The 25,898-nt window shown below is 41.3% G+C and overlaps 4 protein-coding genes and 1 long non-coding RNA gene across 11 annotated transcripts; 3 read left to right on the forward strand and 2 right to left on the reverse strand.

Annotated features, from left to right (window-relative positions):
- The first annotated feature begins 5,117 nt into the window (after positions 1-5,117).
- LOC129593565 (proton myo-inositol cotransporter-like) lies at positions 5,118-11,767 on the forward strand. 3 transcript variants are annotated; one of them, XM_055489944.1, is made up of 12 exons: positions 5,118-5,297; positions 5,368-5,611; positions 5,680-5,719; positions 6,376-6,925; positions 7,831-7,990; positions 8,208-8,419; positions 8,534-8,648; positions 9,192-9,355; positions 9,424-9,580; positions 9,797-10,047; positions 10,764-10,916; positions 11,310-11,767. In XM_055489944.1, exons 4-12 carry the CDS (start codon positions 6,526-6,528, stop codon positions 11,540-11,542), a joined length of 1,845 nt encoding a protein of 614 aa, XP_055345919.1. In that variant the 5' UTR covers positions 5,118-5,297; positions 5,368-5,611; positions 5,680-5,719; positions 6,376-6,525; the 3' UTR covers positions 11,543-11,767. The 3 variants fall into 3 exon arrangements, with proteins under 3 accessions (XP_055345919.1, XP_055345920.1, XP_055345917.1); XM_055489945.1 differs by having other exon boundaries at positions 5,417-5,611; XM_055489942.1 differs by having other exon boundaries at positions 5,118-5,611; positions 5,680-5,855.
- Positions 11,768-11,871: 104 nt separating this feature from the next.
- On the reverse strand, positions 11,872-14,692 carry LOC129593454 (phospholipid phosphatase 2-like). Its single transcript, XM_055489782.1, has 4 exons — positions 14,266-14,692; positions 13,985-14,133; positions 12,492-13,064; positions 11,872-12,418 (listed from the first exon to the last, which is right to left on the reverse strand). The coding sequence occupies exons 1-4, from the start codon at positions 14,384-14,386 to the stop codon at positions 12,257-12,259; spliced, it is 1,005 nt and encodes a 334-aa protein (XP_055345757.1). The 5' UTR covers positions 14,387-14,692; the 3' UTR covers positions 11,872-12,256.
- Positions 14,693-14,723: 31 nt separating this feature from the next.
- On the forward strand, positions 14,724-15,878 carry LOC129593456 (uncharacterized). Its single transcript, XR_008691096.1, has 3 exons — positions 14,724-14,839; positions 14,926-15,043; positions 15,334-15,878. It is a non-coding gene; the product is annotated as an uncharacterized LOC129593456 (long non-coding RNA).
- A 2,563-nt stretch (positions 15,879-18,441) lies between these two features.
- On the forward strand, positions 18,442-22,530 carry LOC129593638 (myogenesis-regulating glycosidase-like). Of its 5 annotated transcripts, XM_055490056.1 has the most exons (5): positions 18,732-18,987; positions 19,059-19,083; positions 19,743-21,003; positions 21,103-21,554; positions 21,901-22,530. In XM_055490056.1, the coding sequence occupies exons 1-5, from the start codon at positions 18,865-18,867 to the stop codon at positions 22,362-22,364; spliced, it is 2,325 nt and encodes a 774-aa protein (XP_055346031.1). In that variant the 5' UTR covers positions 18,732-18,864; the 3' UTR covers positions 22,365-22,530. The 5 variants fall into 5 exon arrangements, with proteins under 5 accessions (XP_055346035.1, XP_055346031.1, XP_055346033.1 ...); XM_055490060.1 differs by lacking the exons at positions 18,732-18,987; positions 19,059-19,083 and adding an exon at positions 18,442-18,714; XM_055490058.1 differs by lacking the exon at positions 19,059-19,083 and having other exon boundaries at positions 18,767-18,920.
- Positions 22,354-25,546, reverse strand: LOC129593640 (solute carrier family 46 member 3-like). The gene is made up of 6 exons (XM_055490062.1): positions 24,877-25,546; positions 24,443-24,605; positions 23,952-23,992; positions 23,247-23,757; positions 23,064-23,162; positions 22,354-22,991 (listed from the first exon to the last, which is right to left on the reverse strand). The coding sequence occupies exons 1-6, from the start codon at positions 25,354-25,356 to the stop codon at positions 22,534-22,536; spliced, it is 1,752 nt and encodes a 583-aa protein (XP_055346037.1). The 5' UTR covers positions 25,357-25,546; the 3' UTR covers positions 22,354-22,533.
- Positions 25,547-25,898: the final 352 nt, after the last annotated feature.

Raw genomic sequence — 25,898 nt, forward strand, 5'->3', positions numbered from 1 at the left:
TGTTTGGATTCCACTCCGCGAGAGCATGGTGATCCTCAAATTGTCCCCGCGTGTACCGGCAGCAGCCGCAGCCTAAGCTCACCTGCGCCAGGTACATACGCCGTCGGTATGTACGCAGCCGGGACTAGGGAGCCGGTTGTTGTTAGTTGGGGACTCATTATCGATATTTTGTGTTTGATTATTAGTGCATTATATTCAGTCTATGAACAGCCAAGGCTGGTATTCAACTCTCTACACTGGATTGAATTTCAGGGCCGGTTTGCGTATGGATGTCGTCGGGAATCGGGATCGATAGACGTTTTCTGCCAATATTGCGGCATATGTATTAAATAATAGACGGTGGCATGAAAAATGCTGGATGTTGGGATACTGCAAATTTCATAAACGTTTTTACCATTAGATACCTTCACTAGAACGCGCTGTAAGTGTATATCCTCCATGGATTTGTTTATCGGAATTCTGTTCAATATTACGATTTCCGGGCGGTCAAGAGAATTACGCACTGCAACAATTTTGCGAAGTTCTGTAAAGTGCAAGATCGGTATAGACTCTATGCGTACTTGTTGGATATGACGCAAGTTGACAGTACAGCGCATGCAAGTGTATAGATCAACACAAAATTTTGCGTTTCCTACCGCACAAAAGTGGAGCATTTCATGGTCATTCGCGTCCCTTGCGGTAAACATTCAGAAATGTTTACCTAAACTGCCTCAATATTATTGTTGGTTTTTTATTTTTAAATCCATCTTGTTCTATGAAATCAACTATTAGTTGCATAAAGGCATTTTAATATCGATGAATGTTTGGTATCGTACAAATTTTGCGAAATAAAGTTGATCCACATAAAAAAAACATTATGGAGTACAGAATTATGCATTTCAGTTTACCTAAAGATTTTTCTAGAATTCATTGCATTTCATATGAGCGCTTGCCCTAGATATTAATACGTAAAGAATCGGGTCAATTCCCAAATTTTTATAGGCTTTTTTGTATTATTTTTTATTAATTTTTTTAAGAATTCGAAGCTGTGCATTCTAAGTTTTCATTAAAACAGCTTCTAGATAATAATATCTAACGGAAGCACTTTGGATGCGTCTCCAGCACTTTAATTTATCGCATCTGTATGACCTAAGAATTACTTCGCGCAAATACCTCAAAGGTCGCAGAATAATACTTAAGTATGGAAGCGGCACATACGCTTCAGGTTTGTACAGTCCGTACATTCTACTTTTACGTACATATCTGTAGCTACCTTGCTTTCCGTCTCTCCTTTGCTCTTTGCCGTTTGTTGTTGTTGTTTTGTCAACTTTTTAACATACCATAATTATGCATAATTATACAAGGACATGCACACAATTGTTATACCTAATTACGCATGACATCTAATATCTACATAAACATATGCACATGAAATACATTAATTAAACGTATTTCTCCCACATTAAAGATTACAAGCACTACTCCCAGTTTCGTGGGCGAATTCAAGCTTGAAATCGCCGAAAGATTCTTGCAACTATCCTTCGATTTCCATAGCGTACCAACAATTAAATGATCGAGGAAGAAATCAGAATCCGTGTGATGTTCGGTAGCAATTATCTCATCAAAATTTCAAATTAGTCATTATAAAGCTCAGTTTCCATCTCTTTTCTAATTGCAGTTCTAATTAGAGTGTTCTTGTTTCCGAGTACGTTTGATCAGAATAGGCTTCTGCACTGCACTTATGGTTAGAACAATTGTCTCAATTTGTCTGTATAACACCATTAACCCATACAGTACCGAAGTATTTATTGTACGAAAATCTCTGGGCATTTAACATATCACTATGGCACTCGTACTTGTTTCATGTATCTTCGCACCTCAACGTCAGATGTCATCATGTCCTAATATTTTATAAAAGTTGTGCTGGGCGGATACCCTTTCAGAAGTCCATATAATTATAATACCGACCGCCGCGTATATCGCTTTATGAAGCAACAGCCAAAACCAACGAACGAACCAACAGCCATTTTACTGTAGACCCGTGTCCAAATTTCCGTCGGACTGTGTTTTTATTTGGTAAAGGGTACACACATACTTACTGTACGTTGGGCCGGACGGGAATGCTCTGACAGGAATGTCGTATCCTAATGCGGCTGTTGGTCGCAGCGTTGTTGGTCGCACCGTTGGTGTGCGACCTGTTGCACCGGAAAAACCATATTTGTTGAAGGACGTATGCCATAAGGACCCTTCAAAAAAGTAGAGGGTAGGTAAGGGACAAGGGTAGGTCGCTACCAAGGTCAGGGGCTTCGAAAAAGTGCGTATGGAATTAGGAAGCCAAGACCTTGGTCTTGGCTTCCTTATCCACCATTTTAGCCACATGTATCACCGGATTTTAGCATTGTATCTTGTAATTGTAAGAGGGTAGGTACAAAGTGGTCCAAATCGAATTTTAAAGCTAGTAAAGCCAAACGTATAATTTTTAATTACCAAATATACAGTTTTGACAGTGATTTTTCAGAAAGCGGTTTTAAGGTTTTAGCGGTTTTATTAATAATATACTGTAGCGATGGTATTGGTACGAACGATAAGACCACCCAGTTATGATTCGTCATTCCATCGCGTTATGAAATTTGTCCACTTTACCGGCTAGTTCCCTTTCTCATGAATTTCTAGAATTCAGTCTAGTTTTGTACTCAACTTGCTACAGCTTGCATCTACTTGATCAACTTTGTCCTATAATCTCTTGCACCAAACAGCTTGCTCCGTTTCTTGAACGCCGTTGTCATTAAAGAAATCTCTTTTCCGAACTCATACTGAATGTATGATTTAGCTTGGTACTTCCCTCGTTTGTTGCCAGCAGAGATGTTATAAAAAATACGGTGTAAAATATTCTTATCGACCAACAAGGTTACCGATTTGACAGAAGAATGCAGGTGCCACGGCCGAATTTTGCCATGCCATAAGAATGCTTTTCTGGCGTTTGCTTTACAACGGTGAAATATCAAGCCGCAACGGTGAAATATCAAGCTGCACGACCTTAACAGTTCATCCTTGCGTACAAGTGCGCACAGATACATAATGCACGCTTGACAACAACTGCAATTCAGGCGCTGACCAATGGCCATAATTGTATCGTCTTCCATAGTCGAGCGTTAGAGTTCACTCGCGGGAATTAAAGACAGCCAGCTTCCCGGCCAAAATGGAACGAAAAGGCCTGTCCGTTAAAGTTCTCAAAAGGCCGGATGTCATCTCTCTAGTACAATGGGCACGAGGTAAACCTTTGGCCGTGGATGTTACTTGCGTTGACACACTCGCGGCCTCCTATATTAATCGCACTTCCCTGAACGCCGGAGCCGCCGCGGAGCAAGTTGAAAGGGGAAAGCTAACGAAGCACAGTTGGTTGCTACCAAGATACGATTTCGTCCCGGCAGCGTTCCAAATCTACGGACCGTGGGTAGACGGCACCATGAAACTCGTGGACAAGATTGGAAGCTTCCTAGTTCCTGCTACCGGCTAGAAACGCGCCAAAGAGTTTTTTCGGCAGCGCTTGTATATACAGACAGATACAGCGCGGGAATGCGATAGGTGTAATGGGCACGATTTCCGAGCAAGATGATAGAAGTGTTCTTGTTGTGATTCGGGCGTATTTGTTGCGGACTGGTTACAGTACATGTATAATTAAATTTCATCTGCAGTGTTAAGTAAATGGCATTAGAAATGGAAATACATTGAAACTTGAAAGCGTTTTAGAACAGATGATGAGAATATATAGCGCGGAGCACTGTAGAACTGGATGCGATCTGGTAGACCACCCCAAAAGTACGCTTTAATTCTGGACCTAACTACTAACCACGAATAAAATCGCTTCCCCTATATATAATTAAATTAGGTATGCCAAAAAAAGCTTGATGGTTACACAGTTGATATTATTATAAGGTTTAGGTTTAATGGTTTAATAACGTCCGCACACATTCAGGGCAAGAGCCCAGTTCGAGGCAGCAGACACTAACAACAACAACAATTCTCCAGTTACAGATTCACAGCATTTCAGATCAAGCTTTAAACATATTATGTTATTATAATTTATTTTAACTCGGTCTGTCGTTACCCTGTAATCTTACGCAGCCGGACAAGTAATATTAATTAAGACTAAAAGCAGCAGACGCCGTAAAATAAAAAACTAATAGAATAAAAAACTTTTGATAAGATATTACTTAAAAGTTCTAAGAAACAGCATTAAAAATAATAAAGGCTGACCCTGACATGTTGATTAGTGAAGTAGCCTTAGTCAAATGAAGCATGCATTAATTCCTAAAGAACGTACGATATACGCAGAAAAAGGTCACATAAAAAGGAGCAGATGCAATACCAGATTATGAATAGCATCCGAGAAACAAATGCAAAAATTCTAAAACAGGCATATTCTGTAACTTTAATTTTAATTTATAAAATCCGGGAAGAGATACTAGCCGAAAGGTCGCGCGAAATTCAAATCCGAATGAAATCTTTAAAATTTTCGTAATGGGTATGAAATATAAAATATTACGCATTTTACTTGTAATTATATGCGATAATACGTATTGAAAAATTCCATAAAGCTGGACGATAACTTTAACAACCGACTGCAAGCTTTTTTATATAAGCATAAAGCTTTTTTATATAAGCATTTAATATATCAATTAATTATCTATGCTCTACGCATTATGCAGGTACTCGATCTACACAGAGAATTTTGATAGACAAACATGAACGACTAACAGTTCTTCTTGTCTTGTAAGGCATTTTAGTGTGAATCTACAAAAGGTGGAACCCCCACTGAGAGGACGTTTGTAAAAACGCCATTTAATTTATATTATTTAACTAATTAGTCTATAAGGAACTGATTTCCGATTCAAATCACGAAGCTATCAAGTGGTAGTAGCAATTGCCATTATCCGTCTGACCACGATGCAAGCGAGGTAGCAGTGCACTATTCCGCCTACAATGGTAGCATTACGTCTCTCACAGGATTGATCAAGAAATGGCCTAAGCGTATTGGGCTAACAATCACTTGGACTCCCTGGTCTGGTTCATTGAGTTCGTTATTCTAATCTCCTCTCACTTCCGGTTGCAACAGCGGATGTGTCAGTTTGGGGGTAAGATTAGTATACAGATATATGGTACAGCCGGCTGCATAGCAGCAGCTTCACGCCATGCGTTGTGGTTATCCCGTTATCCCATATCCAGTTGGACGTGTCTTATACGTGCACACCCGGCGCAACGACGAGTAAATTCCCAACACTTGTCACTTGACTGACAGAACCAGGCAAATGGATTAGGTATGATAATTCTCCCTTTTTCAACGGGTACACGCTGTTTGCATGATGAACACCTTAACCGGTGTTTAAGGAGTGACACTAATGTTTGGCCAACCTGGAAAGGGTCCTGTTCGTCTTAGGTATGTGGCCTACCAAAGCAAATAAGCGGTGATAATCATTTAAGTCGATTTCGGAGTGTGCTCTTTTTGGGCGATTGCACTGAACTCCCGGAAGTGCAGCACCGAACAAGTGGACAATACTTTGCCGCAGATTGTGCCTCTCTGCTTGATTTTATGTAATCGAGACGCTGCACAGTGCACATCTTTCGGATAAAGGTTTGTTTGAAAGACATTGCGGCCTGATGTACGTAATTGATAAACAAAGTTCGCTCAACGTTTTTCAGATATTGACTCCACACGAAATCTAACCGCATATATAAAAAGGTATGCCGTATGTATGTTTAAAGTAATGGATTTGTGCTGTTGGAGTAAAGGAGACTGATTCATCGCAATACCTCTGCTGCATAATTTTTCTGCTGAGGCAATAATTTTCGGTCTGTTACCAAATCTGCGAAATGTGGTAAGCGGAAGCATTGTTTCATCTTTATAATTGATTCATAATTAGTAGGACGTTCACGGACGATTAAAATTTTCCAGTGCATGTTATTTCGAATTTAGATTGGTAGAGCCCATTTAAATACTGAAATGCATTCAGGCAGGTACCAATATCATACGAATGATACGATCGACCAACGGTATCACTGCATATTACGATAATTACAATTGCATTATCGTCAGTCTTTATAAATTAAACAGACTCTTTCCTACTGCAAATTTATTAATATTGTATTACTTTGTATATCACCCATGTCGGTGTCAATGAGCACAACCTGGTTTTAATATGCACGCGTATGGTGTACGCCTCCGTACATAACGGAATGCAAAAGAGCTTTTACGAGCGTAAAGGATGTGGTGTTTTTCCTAATGCAATTTGACGCAAAAGAAGGATTCTGTTGTTCCGTGAAAATATTTATACTTCAAATGTCTGGTTTAAATTCCCTTGTCATTTGCGAACCCAATCCGCCACGCGTAATTGACAGGTAATCGGATTCAACGGCGGTAGATAATGGGATTTATACGTTCCCGATTAGTCGGTGTTCAGGTTATGATTACATCTGACAGTCCGATGCAGAGCAACGCAGCGTAGTCTGGACTCCAAACCGTACTGTCGATACGAAAAAACCACAAAAATGCCATCCAGGATAATGGACGACGTAGAATCGGATGAAGAACGACTCGCCATAGATCGAGTGCGGCGTTATCCGACCAAATTTGCCTATCTGTCACGTCTGCTAACGGGAGTGGGAGGATTTTTAATTGGTTATGATGCCGGCGTTATATCGGGTGCGATGTTGATTATCAAAGAGGAGTTCACGCTAACATATGTATGGCAAACAATGCTAATCAGCTGCACTGTCCTGCTGGCGGCATGTTCCGCGTTGATGGCCAGTTTTCTCAGCGATCGTTTTGGGCGGAGACCTGTCATCCTGTGCGCCAGTTTCCTTTTCTGTCTGGCATCACTACTGGAGAGCTGGGCCACAAGCATTAGTGTCCTGCTGTCCGGGCGGATATTGATAGGCGTATCATTTGGTGAGTGACGGGCGTCTATCGTTTGTTTGTTTTTATCCGCTGATGGCAATGTGAGATGAGTCTGATTAAAAATTGGCAGCTTCACCAGGCAAAATATAATTTGATCGGGTAAGTTCAATACAGGCGATATGGGCACTGTCAGACAAGTTGCAAAAATTAGTGAGAGCTGGATGTACAGTGCAAGCGGACTCACATGTACATGAACGTTATCCACAGTACCGCCATCCGAAAACGCCGGTCACCCCTTTAACTTACAACGCAACTTTAAAGGTTGATAAAATTATATTAGAATGTAAATATGTAGTGATATTGAAGCCGCTTATAATTACGCATTGAGTTATTTCATCAAAAACTTCCTTACAATTAGGTTCGCACTACGCCGAATATGCGTATGCATAGCATCTACAACTACAGACTAGATCTATTGCTCGGTAAATTTTAGAATTATAGGTGTCTTATATTGAGATGCATTATACAGATATTTATTTTGGATTATATTTGTGTGCTCGTGCCGATAAATCACTGTTTATCCATGACGACGTTACAGCGGTCAAACTGTATTCTTCAGCTATTGGATTGAGTAGTTCAATAGTAGAAAAACTCTTTCCATGAAAGTGCAAATTTAAACTTTAGAACGTCACAATAACTTGATATTACTATCTGTACTAGTATATGGCTGCATCGCGTTGTCATCTTTATTATTTGAGAAACTGTTTATATTATGCAATCGACATAAGTACGCAATAATAAAATCAATAACGGTGGCTAAAATCATCGCAACGTCCACTGATATGGTTGCTTCGCTTTCTCGATATGTAAACTTTAATTGTGTAAAAAATAATTCACAACAGCCACCTTGTATATTTTGACCAATTAAAAGCGATGAAATAAGCTCACATCGTTAGGTTTAACATCTGCAACATCACTAATATACTTTTCGGAGCTGTCACCGGAAATCCCCCGCAAAAATCTGTTGCCGATTAGCCTCGTAATTGTATCGGGAGGCCAGTTGACCGGAAGCGTCATTGATGGGATCTGCGGGCTTTTCGATAGCTACACGTGGAGGTATACTGCAATTTGGCTTCGAATTGGATACAATCACTGTTGCCGATAAAAACGATTGCATTACGAATCTTCTTATGTAAATGTGCATAAGCAATGGATGCAAACTATGTATAAAGTGATAGCGTATGCGTTTCTCTTCAGAATTTCGAATTTCGAATACTGTAATTATGATTTTGAATTTTGCTGTATTATAGTTATGGAGCTTTGATTTTGGTAGGATTATGCTCGGACTTGGCTGCATCCCATCAGTGGCACAGCTCATCGGTTTTATTTTCATGCCCGAAAGTCCATTGTGGTTGACCATTCAAGGACGCTATGAAGACGCTAAATCGGGGCTGTATAAACTTCGGGGAATAAATGCTGATATAGACGAAGAATTCGATTTGCTCAAATTAGCTGCAGAAGAGCGGATTCGTAATAGACCGAAAGGCATGTACCGACTTTCTATGACACCTATCACAATTTTTTTGTGTTAAAAATGCCCTTTAATTGTGTAATGAGGAAATCAATACTCCTCATGCAGTGTGCGTTTTGATTGATCAGGATCAACAAGATGGATGAAAAACGATATGCTCTGGCAACCAGCTTTTAGGCGGACATTACTTGTTGGCTGTGGACTGCACGCCATCGTTCAATTCACTGGTGGCATAAACTTATTGTAAGCAATTACGGAAAATCATTTCAAACCGCGACCTGCATGCCACTCCATTAAGAAACTGGCAAAATTAAGTCGTGATTCGGTATACCGTTTAGAACTTCTGTAGGCAGTATAGTGAGTATACATACTGTAAATTGTAGTTTTTTTATTAGTTTTCTTGCTCATTAGTATTAATACTTACCTGTACTCGATCGTGTTAACATGCCGGCATATGCGCAATGCTGGTATAAGTGCATCTGCATGACTGACAAAAATGTAACAATGAGTATTACATAATAATATTTGCAATGCGCAGTTTTCCTGCACTTACTGTATTGCTTCTACACACATTAAGTATTTCGTTTTATAATTATTTATTTGGGGATGCAAGCGGGCCAATCAGCTGGTTCTCTTACTACATAAAACAATTATGGATCCTGAACAAATTTTCGTATATGTTCTTCTCAGGGTAATCTGGCTGCTGTCAAATGTCAGTTCACTAGCTGGTATACTAGTGTGTTTCTTTTGTTCTTTTTTGAAATTAAGTTTCCCTCACTATTGTAGATACTACGGGGGCACCGTAATCCAGATGACGGGACTGAACGGAAAAGCAACAATAATTTGGCTAACTGCTGTAACAAACGTTATTGGCTTACTGGGCTCCTTTGTGGGTTTGTGTCTAACCGACAGGCTTGGTCGGCGACCCTTGATGTTGTTGAGCTTATTTGGTAAAAGTGCTTAGAAAGAACTTTCAGCTAATTGAGATTTGAATATGCACTACATTTTTTTCCTATAGGCGTACTTATGAGCCTGGTGGTGCTGGCCGTGAGTTTCCAGCTCGGCGCCGTAAACTCGCCTCTTGTGACATACAGGAATGAGCCACTTTCAACCGGCAGCAGTAGCAGCAGCGGAACTGGTGGTCCTAGCGTCAGCGAAATCTGTCGTTCCCAAATGTAATTGCCTTCTTTATAGTGGAAATTAAAAATTATGCCACTTTCTCGGATAACCCATGGGTTTAGCAGCTTTTACAGTTTACACATAACACCAACCGGCATCGATTATTCGCAAAACACACGTCTCTAACGCCATCCAATGCGCACAACAGCTTAAGCCTTAAGCCGTAAGCGTATTCCTTAAGCAGGCTATATATCTGTTTTGGTCTGTTGCAGAAATTGTGAAGCATGTATTGAACAGAGGCAATGTGGATTCTGCTATGTAAGCAATGAGCTGGAAAGTGTTTCCCAAGCGTCCTGCACGGATGCGGCGGAAGAGGATTTCACACATGCAGCGAAGGGGCGCTGCTATAATGTAACCACTGCAGCGCGAAATAATTTGTTCTGGAGTTTCGACGCGTGTCCGACATCCTACACTTGGGTGCCGCTGTACGGCTTAATGCTGTATTTAATGTTTTTTGCAGCAGGTAAAGGCACTTAGCTCAAATGAAATTCAGTAGAGGTCAGCGGTATTAAATTAATAACGTCTCTTCGTCACAGTTCGTACATAATGAGGAAGTCAAAGCTTTCATGCAAGTGTTTGTCGCCGCAATGGGTTTTAAACAAAATTAAAACTTATAAGTACAAAAAACCAAGAATTTTACCGTTGTCCTGTGTTTCTTTACAATACAATTAATTAGTTAAACAAAGTGGGCATGGAAGATACTTTAAACTGCGATACCAAATTAGATCTTGATAGCAATCTGAGGTACAATACATGTATGCTGTCCTTGTTCGATAGTGTACTAAAGGGCGACGTCGATTTGCATTTCGTTTTTGAGTTTTGTTATTCTGCATGCAGGGACGGACTTTGGGAGATGCGAACCTCAAAAATTATTTTGTCGCAAACATCGTCTCGTTTCAGGCACACTCGTAGAGAGCGTGCGACTCGATAGTGAATAATTAAATTCTAAATTTAGGTCAATGTAATAAAATAATTTAATGTGTTCTATCACGTATGCAAGCCCTGTAATTTAGGTCTTGTAATGGATATTAGCCTGGATAAGCAGACTTCACACACAGGAGTATATTTTGCAAATAAGTACTGGTGCAGGTTACTTTAGTGGTAATATCGGAGCATTCATTATTTGTACGATAATTTGGTTTCCGCTGTATATGGGTCGATAAAAATTAGATTTTCTAGGCGTTGCGCCGGGATCGTGGGTGGCCAGTCATGAGATCTACTCCCCAACGTGCCGGGATACCGGCATTATCGCAGCGGTAGCGGCGACCTGGTTCAGCGCTTTTATTACCACTTCCACGTTTCTTTACCTGGTTCAAGCCATTTTCAAGTTTGGTAAGTACTGTAACTGATACTGGACACTTGCCGGCTACTTTAGGCGGTATGCCGGTTGCATGCTAACCGAATAATGTAACTGTGACATAATACCCTACGTTTCTATACATACGTAGGTACTGGTGTCCGAATTTACCGCCGTCGATGTTCATTGTCTTAAATCAACAGTTCATTATTATTACGTATTACGCATTAATTTATTTCGCAATACCTTTCTCGAGAAGTTTAGCTAGGGTTGATCGGACCGAACGACTCCGTGATATCTTTGATCTACCCTTCGATCGCGGGTTTTTCTGAAAAGTGCAATTATACAGTAGTCTGCATGTCATACACACACTTTACCGCTGTATTTTAAAACAGGAAGATTGATCTGATGGTCGCTGCTTTTTGCAGGCATATTTTGGTTGTATGCTAGTGTTGCCGTTCTTGGTTTATTTTTCATCTATTTCGCCGTACCGGAAACGAAGGGAAGAAAGGCCGAAGAAGTGGAAGGGCTCTTTGCTATGCCATTTGCCCAAGCCGCCAACGCCGTCCTCCCGCTGGAAAAACCAGTCCAGTTTGTCAGAATACGCGGACTCAACCGGGATGGTCAGCAAGACTCAGTGGAAAGCGACGACTCCGATTAAAACGGCTGACTTTTGCCTGCTTGGCAAACCTTTCCTATCTTTCCTACTCTTGTTTAGTAGAATTCGTTTATTCTTTTATTCCAAACCAGTTCCACGAAACCGATTTTTTTACTTTGAAAACTGTAGCCAGAATGAGTTTGCATTAAGAATATATATATTTATTACGACTATCACAATACATACTCAGCTTTTCAGTATCAATCTGTTGTAGAACAAAAATAAAAAAGTGCGTTGCATAAAGCTGTCATTACATTATTCGGATTAACGAGTCGATGGTTACTATTGGTCACTGCTTTCTGGGTAGGGTCAACAGCATCGCGACATAGGCCTTTAGTGCAATATCGTACCTTTTAATGTGCGAAAACGTCTACAGAAAATGTTCAACCAACAATCACTGACCATGAAAAGAACACGGGCTACAACATGCAAGAAAAAAGTACCGCGTATCATGAGCTATCTTCTCGTTAACTATCGCATCCCCATAATTATATTATTCAGGACGACATGTTTCTGTTAAGCTGCCAAAATTCGTAAGACCAGATAAGCAGCATCTGAAAGCTATTACAATTTCCACCAGGAACAAATTATGGCAACTAAGACAGGGTCATAAACGGCTACACTCCGTTTGAAAGGAACTTTGATAATGAGGGAAAATATCACAGCCAAGCATTCACTGAGAATCGCAATCCAACCAAACGCATCAAGGCAATCCGTTCAAGCGGTGATCTTTGGATCACTCGTAACAACCTTAACGTTATCTAAGTCCGTGTCCTGATGGCCATTCTTGACAACATCTTGATCTAGCTTTTTAAATATTCCACGGATCTTGGCTCTCAGTGCTCGGCGGTCAAGAAAGTAATCACCAACAACAAACACCTGAAAACAACATACATCAACTGATTTCGATACACTATTGCAGCCTTTCAAGGTTCCCCAATAGACCACTTACCACCACTGTACTAACAACAATCCCCAGTGCACTGCCCGCCATAACATCGGTAGGATGATGCTTATTATCACTGACTCTTGACATCGAACACAAGAGCGCTGCTAAAAAAACGGCAAACTGTAAGAATGCCTTGAAAAAGCGCATGCTCATCCATTTCAGCCGGGTCTCCAAGTAGAAAATAACAAAAAATGCGCAATAAAAAGAAAACGATGAGTGGCCCGATAAAAATGATAATCGCGAGTCGGCGAAACGGGAAATAATGACCGGATCAGTGCTGGACGCGGCACGGCAGTACGGCTCTTCGACATAGGTGCAGTTACCGGGATAACCGATAATTCTGCTAAAGTCCGGATCGCAGACGGATATGAAGTGCGGGCGCAGTCGGCCGACTGCATACTTGGTTATGTCGGTGATGGAGACGCAAATAAGTGCTCCGTAAGCATACAGTGCGTTGATTCGGATGGCACTTGAGAGAAACGGCGGAATTTTCAACCCCAGTAGTTCGTAGCGCGTCTCGTAATCATTGTAAGGGCTCTTGGACAGGGTGAAACGGAAAAACTCGCCACAGAACACCTGTTATTGGAAAACGAACAACGCTTTAAAATTTACAGAAATTCGGTAATAATAATCCACAGCACAACAGAAATCAGCAGTAGCTCAGGAGAAGTACGAAATATCTGACTTATGAGCAAATGTTCTTGAGGAAACCATTTTCTTGGTTAATCATCTCAAATGCATAAAATTTACTAATACACAACTGTACTTAGCATTAGCATCACAGATTCGGAACATTTTTATCCGTCATAATAATAAACCATACCAATCATTATGTACAAAAAGCATCACACATCAACCTCGTATAAAAAGGAAGGTCCAATTTCCTTCACTCCTTCAGTAAACTGATTCAAGGGAAAAACGCGACTTTACAGTTAAAAACTGTATGGAAATCCACTCATTGCAAACAAGTACTGTACCTGCCAATGGGCTGCCATAGATTATCATCCATTAATCATTATCATAAATAATCCAAGAGAAAATATCATTTTTCGTTGTATTTTGTTGACGGGACGTTTATCTATTACGGAAGTATAGGATACTGATATTATTATGAAAGTCGAATCAATCGAAAGTCAGATGCTGATTGTCGAAGTACCAAAATTCCGATAGCCAAACACTGTGCTCGAAAAGTTAGTGCTTTTAATCGTCTATCAATTTTACTGCTCTTTCTGCACCTGAGAAAGTCAACTATTGGACACTGGCATAATATTATCATCAGTATCAACTATTAAATAGTACGACGCTACACAGAACACTACAAGCAGCAGACAGGCAAATGGCACAAAATACTGTGCAACCATTCACTGTCTTAAAGTTAACTTAGTTTCCAACTAAAATTTTCTATGACAGAACGTACAGAACCAGAATACTGCGCTCTTTAGGGGCACAATAAAAAAGGAAGTTAGAAAAGGAAGTCACACCTATAAATCACTCACCACAAGAACCGGAACAAGGACGCCTGTCATCGCCAAAATACTAAATGGAACCGTATCATCTTTATACGGCAACTGAATATCTGGATCATTGCAGAAAAATCCTCGTTTGTATCCACCCATGTAGCGTACGACGATGAACGGCACGCAAGCTAAAACGGTGGAAATGAGGAACTTTTGTTGAGTAGTTAAGACAATGTTCAAATTGGAAGTGAACATCGTAGTTTCACGTTTTTACACACTTTTCGGAGTTTTTTCACTGCGAAAATCCCACAAGAACATACCAGCAATTATAGAACCCAGTTCAATGGCATTCCGCAGTGACACGATCGATCGCCATCTGATAACTTTGCATTTTCCGTAAGTCTCGCTGCGCAATGGTTTCGGGGAAGACGGTGTATCCATCTTCGCTTGGCAGCGGGGCGATCCGGTCGGTGGCAAGTTCTGTCGTCTGTGACTAGAACACCTTAATGGCCCAAAGCCAACTGCGAGCACATCTTGCCGTTGTTCGTGCTATTAGAGTGCGCGTACCTCGCAAAGAAATACCGTATGTAGTATGTACTATGTATTTACAGCGGAAGAGAATCAGTGATTAGTCACAGAATAAACTGTCGGAGAACCAGTCCGTTATCACGTTATCAGCTAAAGGCCCAAAACGTATCATTCAGATATGAGCGCTAATAAGAGTGAGCAGCGTATGGGTGCAGAATAGACACCACAAACAGTGTATTCATTATGGCCTTACGCCGTATGCTTAAATTGGAATCTCTGTTAATAATCTGTGTACAGTACCCACTTACAGAAGTACTACGGTAGGCCGCCTATTTCCGCTATTGGCTCTGCAGTCGAAAAAAACGCGTAAGCGAAAACCTTTTACTCTTTTACAGAAAACTTGTGACTGTTTTGTGCCGCCCGTCTGGATTTTTAAAAAATAACTACCGTAGGTGTTGTACCTACAAATGGTTAAGTACTTCTGCAATACATTACGAACATGGCCACATCTACAGTAGCTTGGCTCGCAAGAATTGGTTGAAGTAACTTGTACTTACAACTTCTTATCAGGTGAGTCGGTGACCATAAAGTACAGTAATTTATTGTTAAAAGTCATAGAGCAGATTACCAGCGATGTAATAAAAAAAAACAACGGCTAATGGTAAGCTACAGTAACTTAACTACAACATTATGATATACAACCATGACAATTAGGTACTTACAATGCACTGAATACAGCACTTCCATGCGTGTACCTATTGTATTGTGCAGCAACAAACTGTCACGATTGTCATTTCTGCACTCCGCAGATCCTTTTAAATTTTGCAAGTTCTGCAGTCATAGTACATATACTTCTATAGGTACTTGGCGTTATGGACATGATCATACAATAAAAACTCGACAGTGGTCATTGAGTAGCTGATATCATTCGCAAAGAGCATAATTGATCCGCGCGACCACTGCCCAGCGGGACATCTTGATATTATCCACCGTAAGCTCCACCTGATCCCATGGTGGAGGTCACCGGTCCAACGCTGGATCCCATTGTTGATCCCATGGTCGATCCCATTGTGGATCCCATTGTTGACCCCATGGTCGATCCCATAGTCGATCCCATCGTTGATCCCATGGTGGATCCCATTGTTGACCCCATGGTCGATCCCATGGTAGATCCCATCGTTGATCCCATTGTTGACCCCATTGTCGAACCCATCGTTGAGCCCATTGTCGTGGCTACAGAGAAATCTAGTTGTACTGTAAACCATGGCTTACCGAAGACCATTATCTTCGCGTTTAATACACAGGGGTAAACTAATGCCAGTGGTATAATTAATTCTTTTTTAGTTAATTTGCACAATATTTGCTACAGATTGTGACATTGTTAGGAACTTATGATGATTATGAAAGAGCGAAAGTCGAACCATCTGTATACAAAATATACAAACGAACCATCTGTATACAAAATATTGTTCCAGATAGAGCGAAAGATGATTATGATTACTTATGATGATTATGAAAGAGCGAAAGTCGAACCATCTGTATACAAAATATACAAGTCGAACCATCTGTATACAAAATATTGTTCCAGATATGCCTTGGCGATCAGAAATATGCTGACAACAGACACTACGGAGTAGGGTATACCCTACAGTCTGTACTCAACAAAACTTGCTGAATATAATTGCCGTTCGATTGAACAGCAATTTTATTTTGCAGGAGTGTCGATATCAATGGTTTTTTAACTATCAATAAGCACTCGTAGATTTTAGTTGCGGGTAATTTGGTACAAAGTTAATACGTTACCCATGCTGGATGAGTAGTTAACGGGTTGTCCGACAGCCACCGAACAAAGAACGGCTAAGGTCACCAGTTTTAAATCCATGTCAGAGAATTGGAGTTTATTTGCAGATAAAATATCTTAGCTGATGGGTTTGCTAAGCAGCCGAAAACGAAATAAATTAAAGCTGCACAACTGACTTGAAGATTAAAACCAACTACCGAGTTACAAAGCATAGAGACGTACACGAAATGCAGGTTATTCAAGCGATTGCTGGAACGTTTAGGACAGCATGGCAGAGAAGCAGGCTGTTTCCGTGACTGAAATATTGATCTTTGTGAAATATGATATGTTCCACGCGTCATCCGAATGACCAGTAACCAGTTTGCTACGAACAGCGAGTGAGTTCGGCCTGGGGCATCGGAGATTTCCTTTGTTCGGCGATAGCCACGACGCACGATTCTATCACGCCGCTGACCATGGGTCAAACCTGGGCGATCAGAAATATGCTGACGATACATATATGCAGCGGCGCATGATAAAACTGAACATGAAATTGGAATAGGCATACTTCGAAGTACAGATATGGCAGATTTGTCTGACAGCGCTGTCCGCTTCGAGTAGCCACAGGCGTGTAGCTCTTTCACTCCGGCGCCGCTCTCCCGTTTCCGGCTTTTTGAGTGTCGAATACATTTAGTTTCAAAAAAATTATTGCAGGCTTCCTTCTATTTATTTCCAGAAGAATGCGAAAGCGAACAAATAATTAAACTGCTCACTCCCTTTGTAATTAAAAACCAAGTCGGTTAAGTTTATTATTGGTGCTTCCGCTTTGTGAGTATTTTAAGTTTCGATTTCGACCGAGTACAGAGTATTTTAATCGTTTTGTGTTCCGAAAATAAAGAAGGATTAAGTGAAAATACGACACGTATCATATATGCTACCTGATTTGGTGTAGAAAAATACGGATTTAATTAGGATCGACAATATTGTTTTATGGCCGGGATGTTAAGAATTGAGAGTGCTCCGGGCACCACCTTTTACCACCATAGGCTCCCGACATTACTGTTTGCACCACTTTTTGTCTCTGGCCACCACTCATTATACAGTAATACAATACCGGTTGTCTCAGGACATCACCTCATGTCGCATTAATTGTTCGTGCACATTCGTCCGTTTACCGTAACATACAAGACAGTTCAAAACCGGAGAAATGGAATTGATTGTGGTCTTTCTGAGATAGCATTTGCATGCGATTTGGTAAAAACGCATATGATCCCGGAAGAGGTCCCTTTTCCGGGAAAACGATAAGGGAATGGGCGATAGCTTCCTTTGAGGCGAAGCGAATTCAGAAGCTCAACCACCGCCCAGGTAAAGGAGCAGAACGAGTTCGGCCAAAGGACGTCGTCACGATTACAGAAATGGAAACACGAGAGTGGCACGTAAAAATGAGCTGAACCTCGACTAGGCAGTGCTGTGTTTTTCCCTTCTGTGATAACATGAAACTAAAGATTTTGCAAATAGTAGTGACCGGAGACACCACTACTAGTGGTCTGTGCATTTCTCGTGGTGGTGTAACGAGATTTTGATGGTGTACCCTTTAAAATAAAAACTAATTATATAGGGGTGTCGGCAGCTTGGTGGTGGTGAAACATGGTATCGGGAGACTTTGGTGGTGCAAGATGGTGTCCGGAGCCTTCCCTTTAAAAATTTGTGAAATTACAAGGTAGAATAAAATGGCCTTTATGAAAACTGTTTGGTATGAAACTGTCATGCCTTGTTTTTTCGGATCCGTCGGAATAGTTATATGCCACACCCACAGGCCCAACTGCGAAACCAAGGTCGGCTGCAGTTATCCTGCAAAATCCTCTTCAGCGTATTCTCCGATAATAAACTTGAAGATGAGCACCTCCAAATTGAATTTTATTCTTTATAAAGAAAGCAATGCCATCGCGGGCGCAGATATCTATCCTGACTATTTTTGTCAATGGGAAAGCAGTTTACGAAGCCACAAGCAGCGCCACTGCAGAAACGACAGAAATTAAAAAAACTGCTTCAAAGCAATTAACTGAAATTACGTGGCCGAAATGCGTACTGTCCAAATATACTGAAGTATATATGCATAAAAAACAAACGATATTATAATGGCATCACAAATTGGTTACGCTTCCTACAATCCACAGATGTTTTGTTCCTAAAATGCTAACGTGCTCGCATTTCTTTAAGACTTCGCACAAATGGTTTTAAAGCTTTCATTTGGTTAATTTTTGCTACAGAATTAGTGCCATTAAACAATGCAAAAGTGTTTGAGAGTGCTGGAAATCGAGAATTACCGTGGATGTGCACGATTTTGGGATGATATGCATCGGGCCATTTTCCATATTAATAAATGTGACACGCACGGCTAACTGATTGTGTTGGTAGTCAGGAAGCACAACTGGTTTACCTCGCGTCCGGGTACCGAGCGGTGAGCGCATAGCCAGTTTATGTCGTGTCCTAAATTTTGCGCTTAGCTTTCATAAAATTTAAGTTTTTACCGTAATAACTTGATTAGTAAGTACGAGCTGTATATGCTTTTATCGGAAAATTGTCTAGATATTAACTAGTACTTTAGGGAATGCCGATGCTAGACTTCTGTGGACATTTTGATGGGAAAAGAACATTTCAAGAAAGGTATCCAGAAAGCGTATGCACTTGCAGGAACCACGACAAGCAAGTACCTTTTCTGCTTGCACCCCCAGTAAGCGGAAAGTGTAAGAAGTAACTAAAACTCGAAGCGAAGCAGTCCGTTCACACGAATTTTTCCTGCAGCGATTGTCGCTGGAGATTCAGCGGGGTAACGCAGCTTCACAATCGGTCATGGGCACCGTGGAAGGAGTGCAAATGGTTTAATGAACTGTTGTTAATGTAATGTTTCCTATTCTAAAGTTAAAACCCGTATGTGTGTTGGTTTGAAATAAGGTGAGAATTTAACTAAAACTGAATTTTCACCGCTGCACTATCAACTAATTGTTAGCTAAATATTTAGTATCTTGACTATTAGTATGTACTTGTAGCTTGAAGTTTCTGCAGCGCATGGATACAATACTTACTTGATGCCTTCCCTAAAGTACTGTACTTCTTGTAATTTTTATCACTTACACCGTTGTAATTCGTTATCAGGAATAGTGCTTGACAGTTGATAATTTCACGGGTTCGATTATACTGTACTTGCGTTATTGTTAATAACGATAATATTTTATTTATACTTGTACGTACCTGATTCTTCTTATAATAAGTAACTCTTTATGTCCGCTCGCTGCTAGCAGTTGTGTGATACAGTAGGATTATACAATAATTAATTGCAATGCAGATAGACTGCATGCTGATAAAGCACCTTAATCATTTACACACACATACTTTACTGTGCCTTTATTTTTCTTGAGCAGTAGTTTGCAGTTTGTAATTTTCTGTTTACGTCTTCGACCACCGTCACGGTAACCATTATGCCTGTAGGAAACCAACCAGAGAAGATCCAGATGACCAGCAGGAAGTGGACAACCACGTACAAAGAGAGCGAAAAGGAGCAGTTCCAGCGCAAAAAGAGAATTGCTTACGCCATCACAGGTATCGTGGTTGTCGTCTGCGCTGGAGTTCTATCCGGTATGATCATTTGGTTTGTCCTCCGCGACCCTCCACCCTCGTTAACCCAGCTGCCTCTCAGTGTCCCTAGCGGCAATGCCTCGCTCCATATCCCGACAAAAGGACCCATAACCTTGACTCTGCCGTTGCCCGGAAAATCGTACCGGCAGAATGTCGTAATGGGCAGCGTTCTCGGAGACAATTCCGAACTCTTACAATGCGAAAACACCCCGGCGTCATGGTCGTGCTATCAGTTTACCAGTGACCAGCGGAGGTACTCGCTGTCGTTCAAAAGTGAAGATTTTGGCAACGACACCTCGCTACAGTGTACCTCCGCGGCGTGGAGTACACCGTCGTTGGATGGAGAGTTAACAGACTGCATTGATCTGGGTTCGTCACACTGGTTCGGAGGCGGATTGCTGTTTGCTCAGCACTGGCCCATGCAACTGCAGAAACCGATGACCCCCTTTGTTTCCGGCGATATTTTACAAGTTCCTACGGACTATGGCGGAGTTTTGGAGCCCTATTGGGTATCCACGGATGGAGTGGGTGTAATTGTGGATTACAATGCGAAGGATCAACCGCTGCATACATCGTGGAATGCCAGTGGCAATGATCGGCTGTGCTTTTCTTCCCGGTTGGCGAATTCACTGTACAAGCACGCCGGTCAACGCGAACTACGGTTGAATTATAAAGTCTGCACGGCAAAAAATGTGGTAGAACTCCATAAAGGTATTTTGAAGTATGTAAAGCCCTGGAGTAAACCCGCTGGTATTCCATCCCGGAATCTCTTTGAGAAGCCAATCTGGAGTACATGGGTATCATACAAAACGAATGTATCCCAGAATAACGTTATGGATTTCATTACGGACATTGTGAGGAGGAATTTCACAGCTAGTAATATCGAAATTGACGATGGATACCAAGAGAAATATGGAGATTTCACATTCAATGCTGCGAAATTTAGTAACGTTAGCCAAGTCGTGGAATTCAGTCATAGAAAGGGATTTAAGGTCACCGTTTGGGTATATCCGTTCGTTAATGCGGACTCGGCATCTTTTTCGGAAGGATACGATAATAAATATTTTGTGATGAGCCCCAATTCGTCAAGAAATATTCCGGCAATGACTTCGTGGTAAGTTTCAGTATTTCTCTGCTTTTGACATAGAATTACTTCCCTGAATATGCCCCGCTCATACAGAATTTGTTGCAATCTGCTTTTGCATTTCTGCAGGTGGCAAGGCAAGCTGGCATCTTTGGTAGATTTCACGAATCAAAAAGCATCGAACTGGTATTTTAATAAGCTAAACGATTTTCGGCATAAATATAATTTTGAATCATTCAAATTTGACGGAGGTGAAGCTAACTGGATGCCATTTTGTCGAACCTTTGACGAAGATGCGGTAAGTCCGGATTATTACGGACGTATATATGCACAGCAAGCGGCTGAACGTATCGGAAATGGTCTGGAGGTTAGAGTCGGGCTTCACAATCAGCAACTACCAATTTTTGTGCGTATGTTGGATAAAGATTCGGTTGTCGGATACGATAATGGCTTGAAGACTCTGATTCCAACCGCGCTTACCTTTGGCTTGTTGGGTTATCCTTTTGTACTGCCCGACATGATTGGAGGAAATGCATACAGAAATCTGTCTCAAGGGAATAACCAAATGCAGGGATTATTAGGTTAGCATTTCTTAACCTTTGCATTTTCTTGTTTCTCATAAATGCAATCCGTTTTAGTATGTGCGCCACTTTGAAGTTGTTAGCTTGAAGTATTTTTCATTTTCTTTAAAAAAAGGGTACGCTTTCTTTACGCGGAACACTTTGATAGGAACACTTGCGCTAGAGTAATCCTGCGGTTACAAACTAAGTCTACGACAGTTTACCGTAAACTTCGAAACAGCTGGAATTGGTTTCACATAGATTGATAAGTGCAGAGAAAACAACGCGCTGTTTTCACTCTGTTAGGGTTTTTACAGATATTTTCTCTTTTCATGTTAAATGGATTATTTAGTTGTTGTTTTTGCAGAAAGTCAATATCCGAATGACCGGCTCTATTTGCGATGGCTAGGCGCAACAGTATTTATGCCTAGTCTGCAGTTCTCAATCACTCCCTGGTACTACGAATCGCGATCGAAATATGATCCAACCGAGATATCCAAAAGGCTACTCCAGCTTCGGGAGCCTTATACGGAGTTGTTCGTCCGACTAGCAAATGAAGCAGTTACGACAGGATATCCCATTATACGGCCTCTCTGGTGGATTAACGGCGATGATGCGACTAGCTGGACTGTGGATGATCAGTTCCTGGTTGGCGATGACCTTATGGTGGCCCCTATTGTTGACGACGAGTTTGACTATCGTACGATATATGTTCCACCCGGTGAATGGCAGGATGTGTTATTACAAAGAAATATCACCGGGCCACTGACGTTGAATCCTTACACAGCTAACCTGGATCAGGTTCCTATTTTTAAGCGCTGGCCTAAGTGAAAAATCAAAATTGTCTGTGATAACTGATAAATTACATGCATGGCCTCTGCTTTTATTAAATGGCTTCTTGAAAAATCGAGATTAGTCGTACTAGCATTAGTCGTACTTCGTACTATATAAAAACCAACAAAAACCGGAATGAAAAGGGATAAATATTAAACTGGTTACGTCAGTTCGACTTTCTCTGCCGTAAATTGCTCTCTGGACCATAAACTGCTTGTCGCCGGTCCACGTCAATATAACAATAAGCTGCTAAGGCGCTGAGCATTATCATTGCCGCCAAGGCAAAAGCAAATCCCGACCACCAGGATACACTGGCCGAGAACACTGATGTGAAGATAAGGGTTCCTAAAAGCGGGAACACTGCCTGAAATGATGCAATGACCGACATCATCTTCCCACGCTCGTTCTCGTCGACCAAGTTAGTTAAGAGAGAACGAAGAGAAACAAATTGTAAGCTACTCAGGGCTCCTATCGCTGCATACGCAACAGCCATAAAAATTTTTGTCGTAGCGGAAAGGGCAATTAATGCGAATATCGCCGATGTAATCCCCACGATTCCCACGGTGGTATCAGCAAAGTGGAAGAATTGTTTCAGTAACGGCACCGTCGCCATCACCACTAAACCTGATAGGAAATAACACACATAATGTAGATTGATGATTAAAGTAAGATAATCAAGCCAGATAAAAACATTACCAGTCACAATTCCTGTCATTGCCGAAAATATGGTATACTGCTTCGTACTCCAGTTTAACGGAGCCGTCTCGAAAAACAGTTGCTGTATAGCACCCGTTCCTAGAACGGAAGATGATGTACACAGATGTCATTCAATTGTATTGTAGCTGAAAACATTATATTTTTGATATGCGTTTGACATACCAACAGCACAAATTAGTCCGATGACCGCGCTGAACAGCAAGAGCCATATATGCCGTTTTGTCCTGCCTATCCGTTCCTTAGTCAACATTTCATAGTTCTCTTTGACGTTTTTTGTGGTAAACAGGCGGGCAAAACTATGCCGGTTGAATTCCCGCACCAACACCCGCCGATCACTGACAGCGATACCCATATACACAATGATCAGAGTTAACAGGCCAGAGTACAAAATCATCGGGTACGGGAATCCGTACTGCCCGTACAGCACCCCGCCGACAATAGATCCAATGTTGGACGCCAAATTCAAGATACCATCGAATACAGCGATATCGATGGCCAACGTGGCGGGACTGCTGTAGTCACCCAGGTAGCTGTAGATGGCGGCCGACGCAATGATCCATCCCCCCAAAGAGGCCGACACAAAAGGGAATACAAGAAGGACAAGCGGATGTGTGGGCACATAGGCAAACACAATTAGCAGAATGCCACTTAGCACCATTCCACAAAATGGGATCTTAAACAAAAACGTGTTAGTGCATCGTATAGATTGTGTACACATGCAAAATTGGATCAACAATATATGGTAAGTGCAGGGACATATTCCGTGCATAAAGAAATCTAAATAAAGACGTGCTAATGCATTATTACACATGGTGTTATGTATTTGCGTGCAAGGGCAATATTATTCTGTACTCCTATTTATTATACCATCATCGGGAGTTTCCGTCCGAAGTGGTCGCTCCATGAGCCTAAGAAGAGAATGAGAGTGAACGTAATGGGTCTGCACCAACGTTGTACCCAACTCAAGATCATTGCATTATGGAGCTTATTCACTTTGCAATTTCAGTTGTTAGACATGTAAGTCCATATTGAGCGCCACTACATGCTGTCTATGTTATTGATCGACTTGGAAATAAGGTTTACATATTCATCCATGAATACTGAGAGGTTATAAGTACAGTATACCCGTGTCGGCAGCATCCAAGTTTTCTACTTGGTTGCAACTCGCACGTGTTTTTTGTTCTGCCGGGATTCCCGGTCTGCATATCTCAAAAATCAAAACGACAGACCCACGCCGAGTGCAACTGACTCTGTGGGCAAATATGTACCATAAATTACAATTTTCAGCTGTAATTTCTAGAAAATGTAAACATTTCTATCGACAGTCATAATACGGCTTCAGATAGTTGTAAGGTCACCTGTAAACACCGCGAACAGGATGCTTGGCAAGCTAGCAGTCAAGCTGAGTAGAAAGGAGTAATGTGCTGCAGTGGACACAACCAAATCATTTTCTTTTCGGTGATGACCGTCATTTAAATTTTGACACGTGTCATTTTGGAAAGCATATTCCTTTTCGCAAACCTAACAACGACAATTCATATAGGTGCCGCTGTAGTTCAATAATAACCAAACCACACAGATTGTATAGTAATCTGCAGGCTACAGCAATGTATACAGCATTTATCAAAGCTACAGCATTTATTTAGGTACACATAAAATGGCGTTGCCGAATCTGTTGCAACAGTGTGCAGTTCACGTCCGACGGGGGCAGCTGTGTTTTGTATTTGTTTTTATCTGTAGGATTATGAATTCGTATGTCTTTACTGCAGTATATTCGGTAAAACATAGTTACCCGCAATTTGACTAATTCCGTTACGATTGGTCCAGCGATTCCCACCGCAAGTCCGAAGAAAAGTGCAACAGGTGCTAATTTCAACGAAGCATAACAAGGCGGAAGTCTGGTCACAGCAACCGCGGATGGCGCAGAGGTAAAAATACTTTCATCATCCACATCCGGATTGAGAGCTGATTGGGGACTGATTTGTGGAATCAGAGAGGAACCTTCCGTTGAGTTATCATCGTCCGCTGCCGCCAGAGGAACGCTAACGGGCTCGACAATTATCTGTTCGGCACCTTCTATGGGGAACGGACGCGAAAACACAGGTGCCACATCAGTCTGATCACCCGGATTGTACGGTGATAGTACTTCTGGATGATGCGTTACCGCGGCTGCGGATTCAGCTAGTCGTAAAGGCGAATCACTTGGACCAGCTATTTCGTCGTTCAGATTAAAACTTGCCAGATCATTTCGCACTCGATCCACATTATCCATAACTGCTTTAGTATTTGGAATATCTTGGAAGATCCTCAGTTCATTTTGTACTTACAGATATCACTCATGTGAGTATTTAAGTGCGTGCATATTTGTCCTTGTTAAGTTAGTATTGTCGTCATTCAAAGATTAAAAGGCTTTATTTACTAGTACCAAACTTAAACTAGCAAAGATGAAATTTGATGCAGATGCAAACAACTTCATGGATGCAAGCGCGAAGCGTAAGAAATTCAGAATGTCTGCGCGTTACGCCGGGGGCTGTATCTGTTGAAACCTGTTTGGTCGGTTTTTCTTTCTGTCAAACACATGCATTTAATAATATCACGTATTATATACAGCCATGTATTAAAAAATTAATCAAGCTTTAGCGTGCGCCGTGCAGTGTTAATTTTAAGTAAATAAGTTAAGCGCATGTGTTGCTGCAAACGTAGCTCCGACCATACGCTAGCACAAAAAACACTATGAATTAGCTCTTATGTTTACTTCACAGGAAGACAGGAAGAAATATAATATGTAATTTCCCTGCAAATTTCCCTGCACAA

Source organism: Paramacrobiotus metropolitanus, unplaced genomic scaffold, assembly GCF_019649055.1.
Source record: "Paramacrobiotus metropolitanus isolate TYO unplaced genomic scaffold, Prichtersi_v1.0 Parri_scaffold0000062, whole genome shotgun sequence".
In the NCBI taxonomy this organism is placed as follows: Eukaryota; Metazoa; Tardigrada; class Eutardigrada; order Parachela; family Macrobiotidae; genus Paramacrobiotus; species Paramacrobiotus metropolitanus.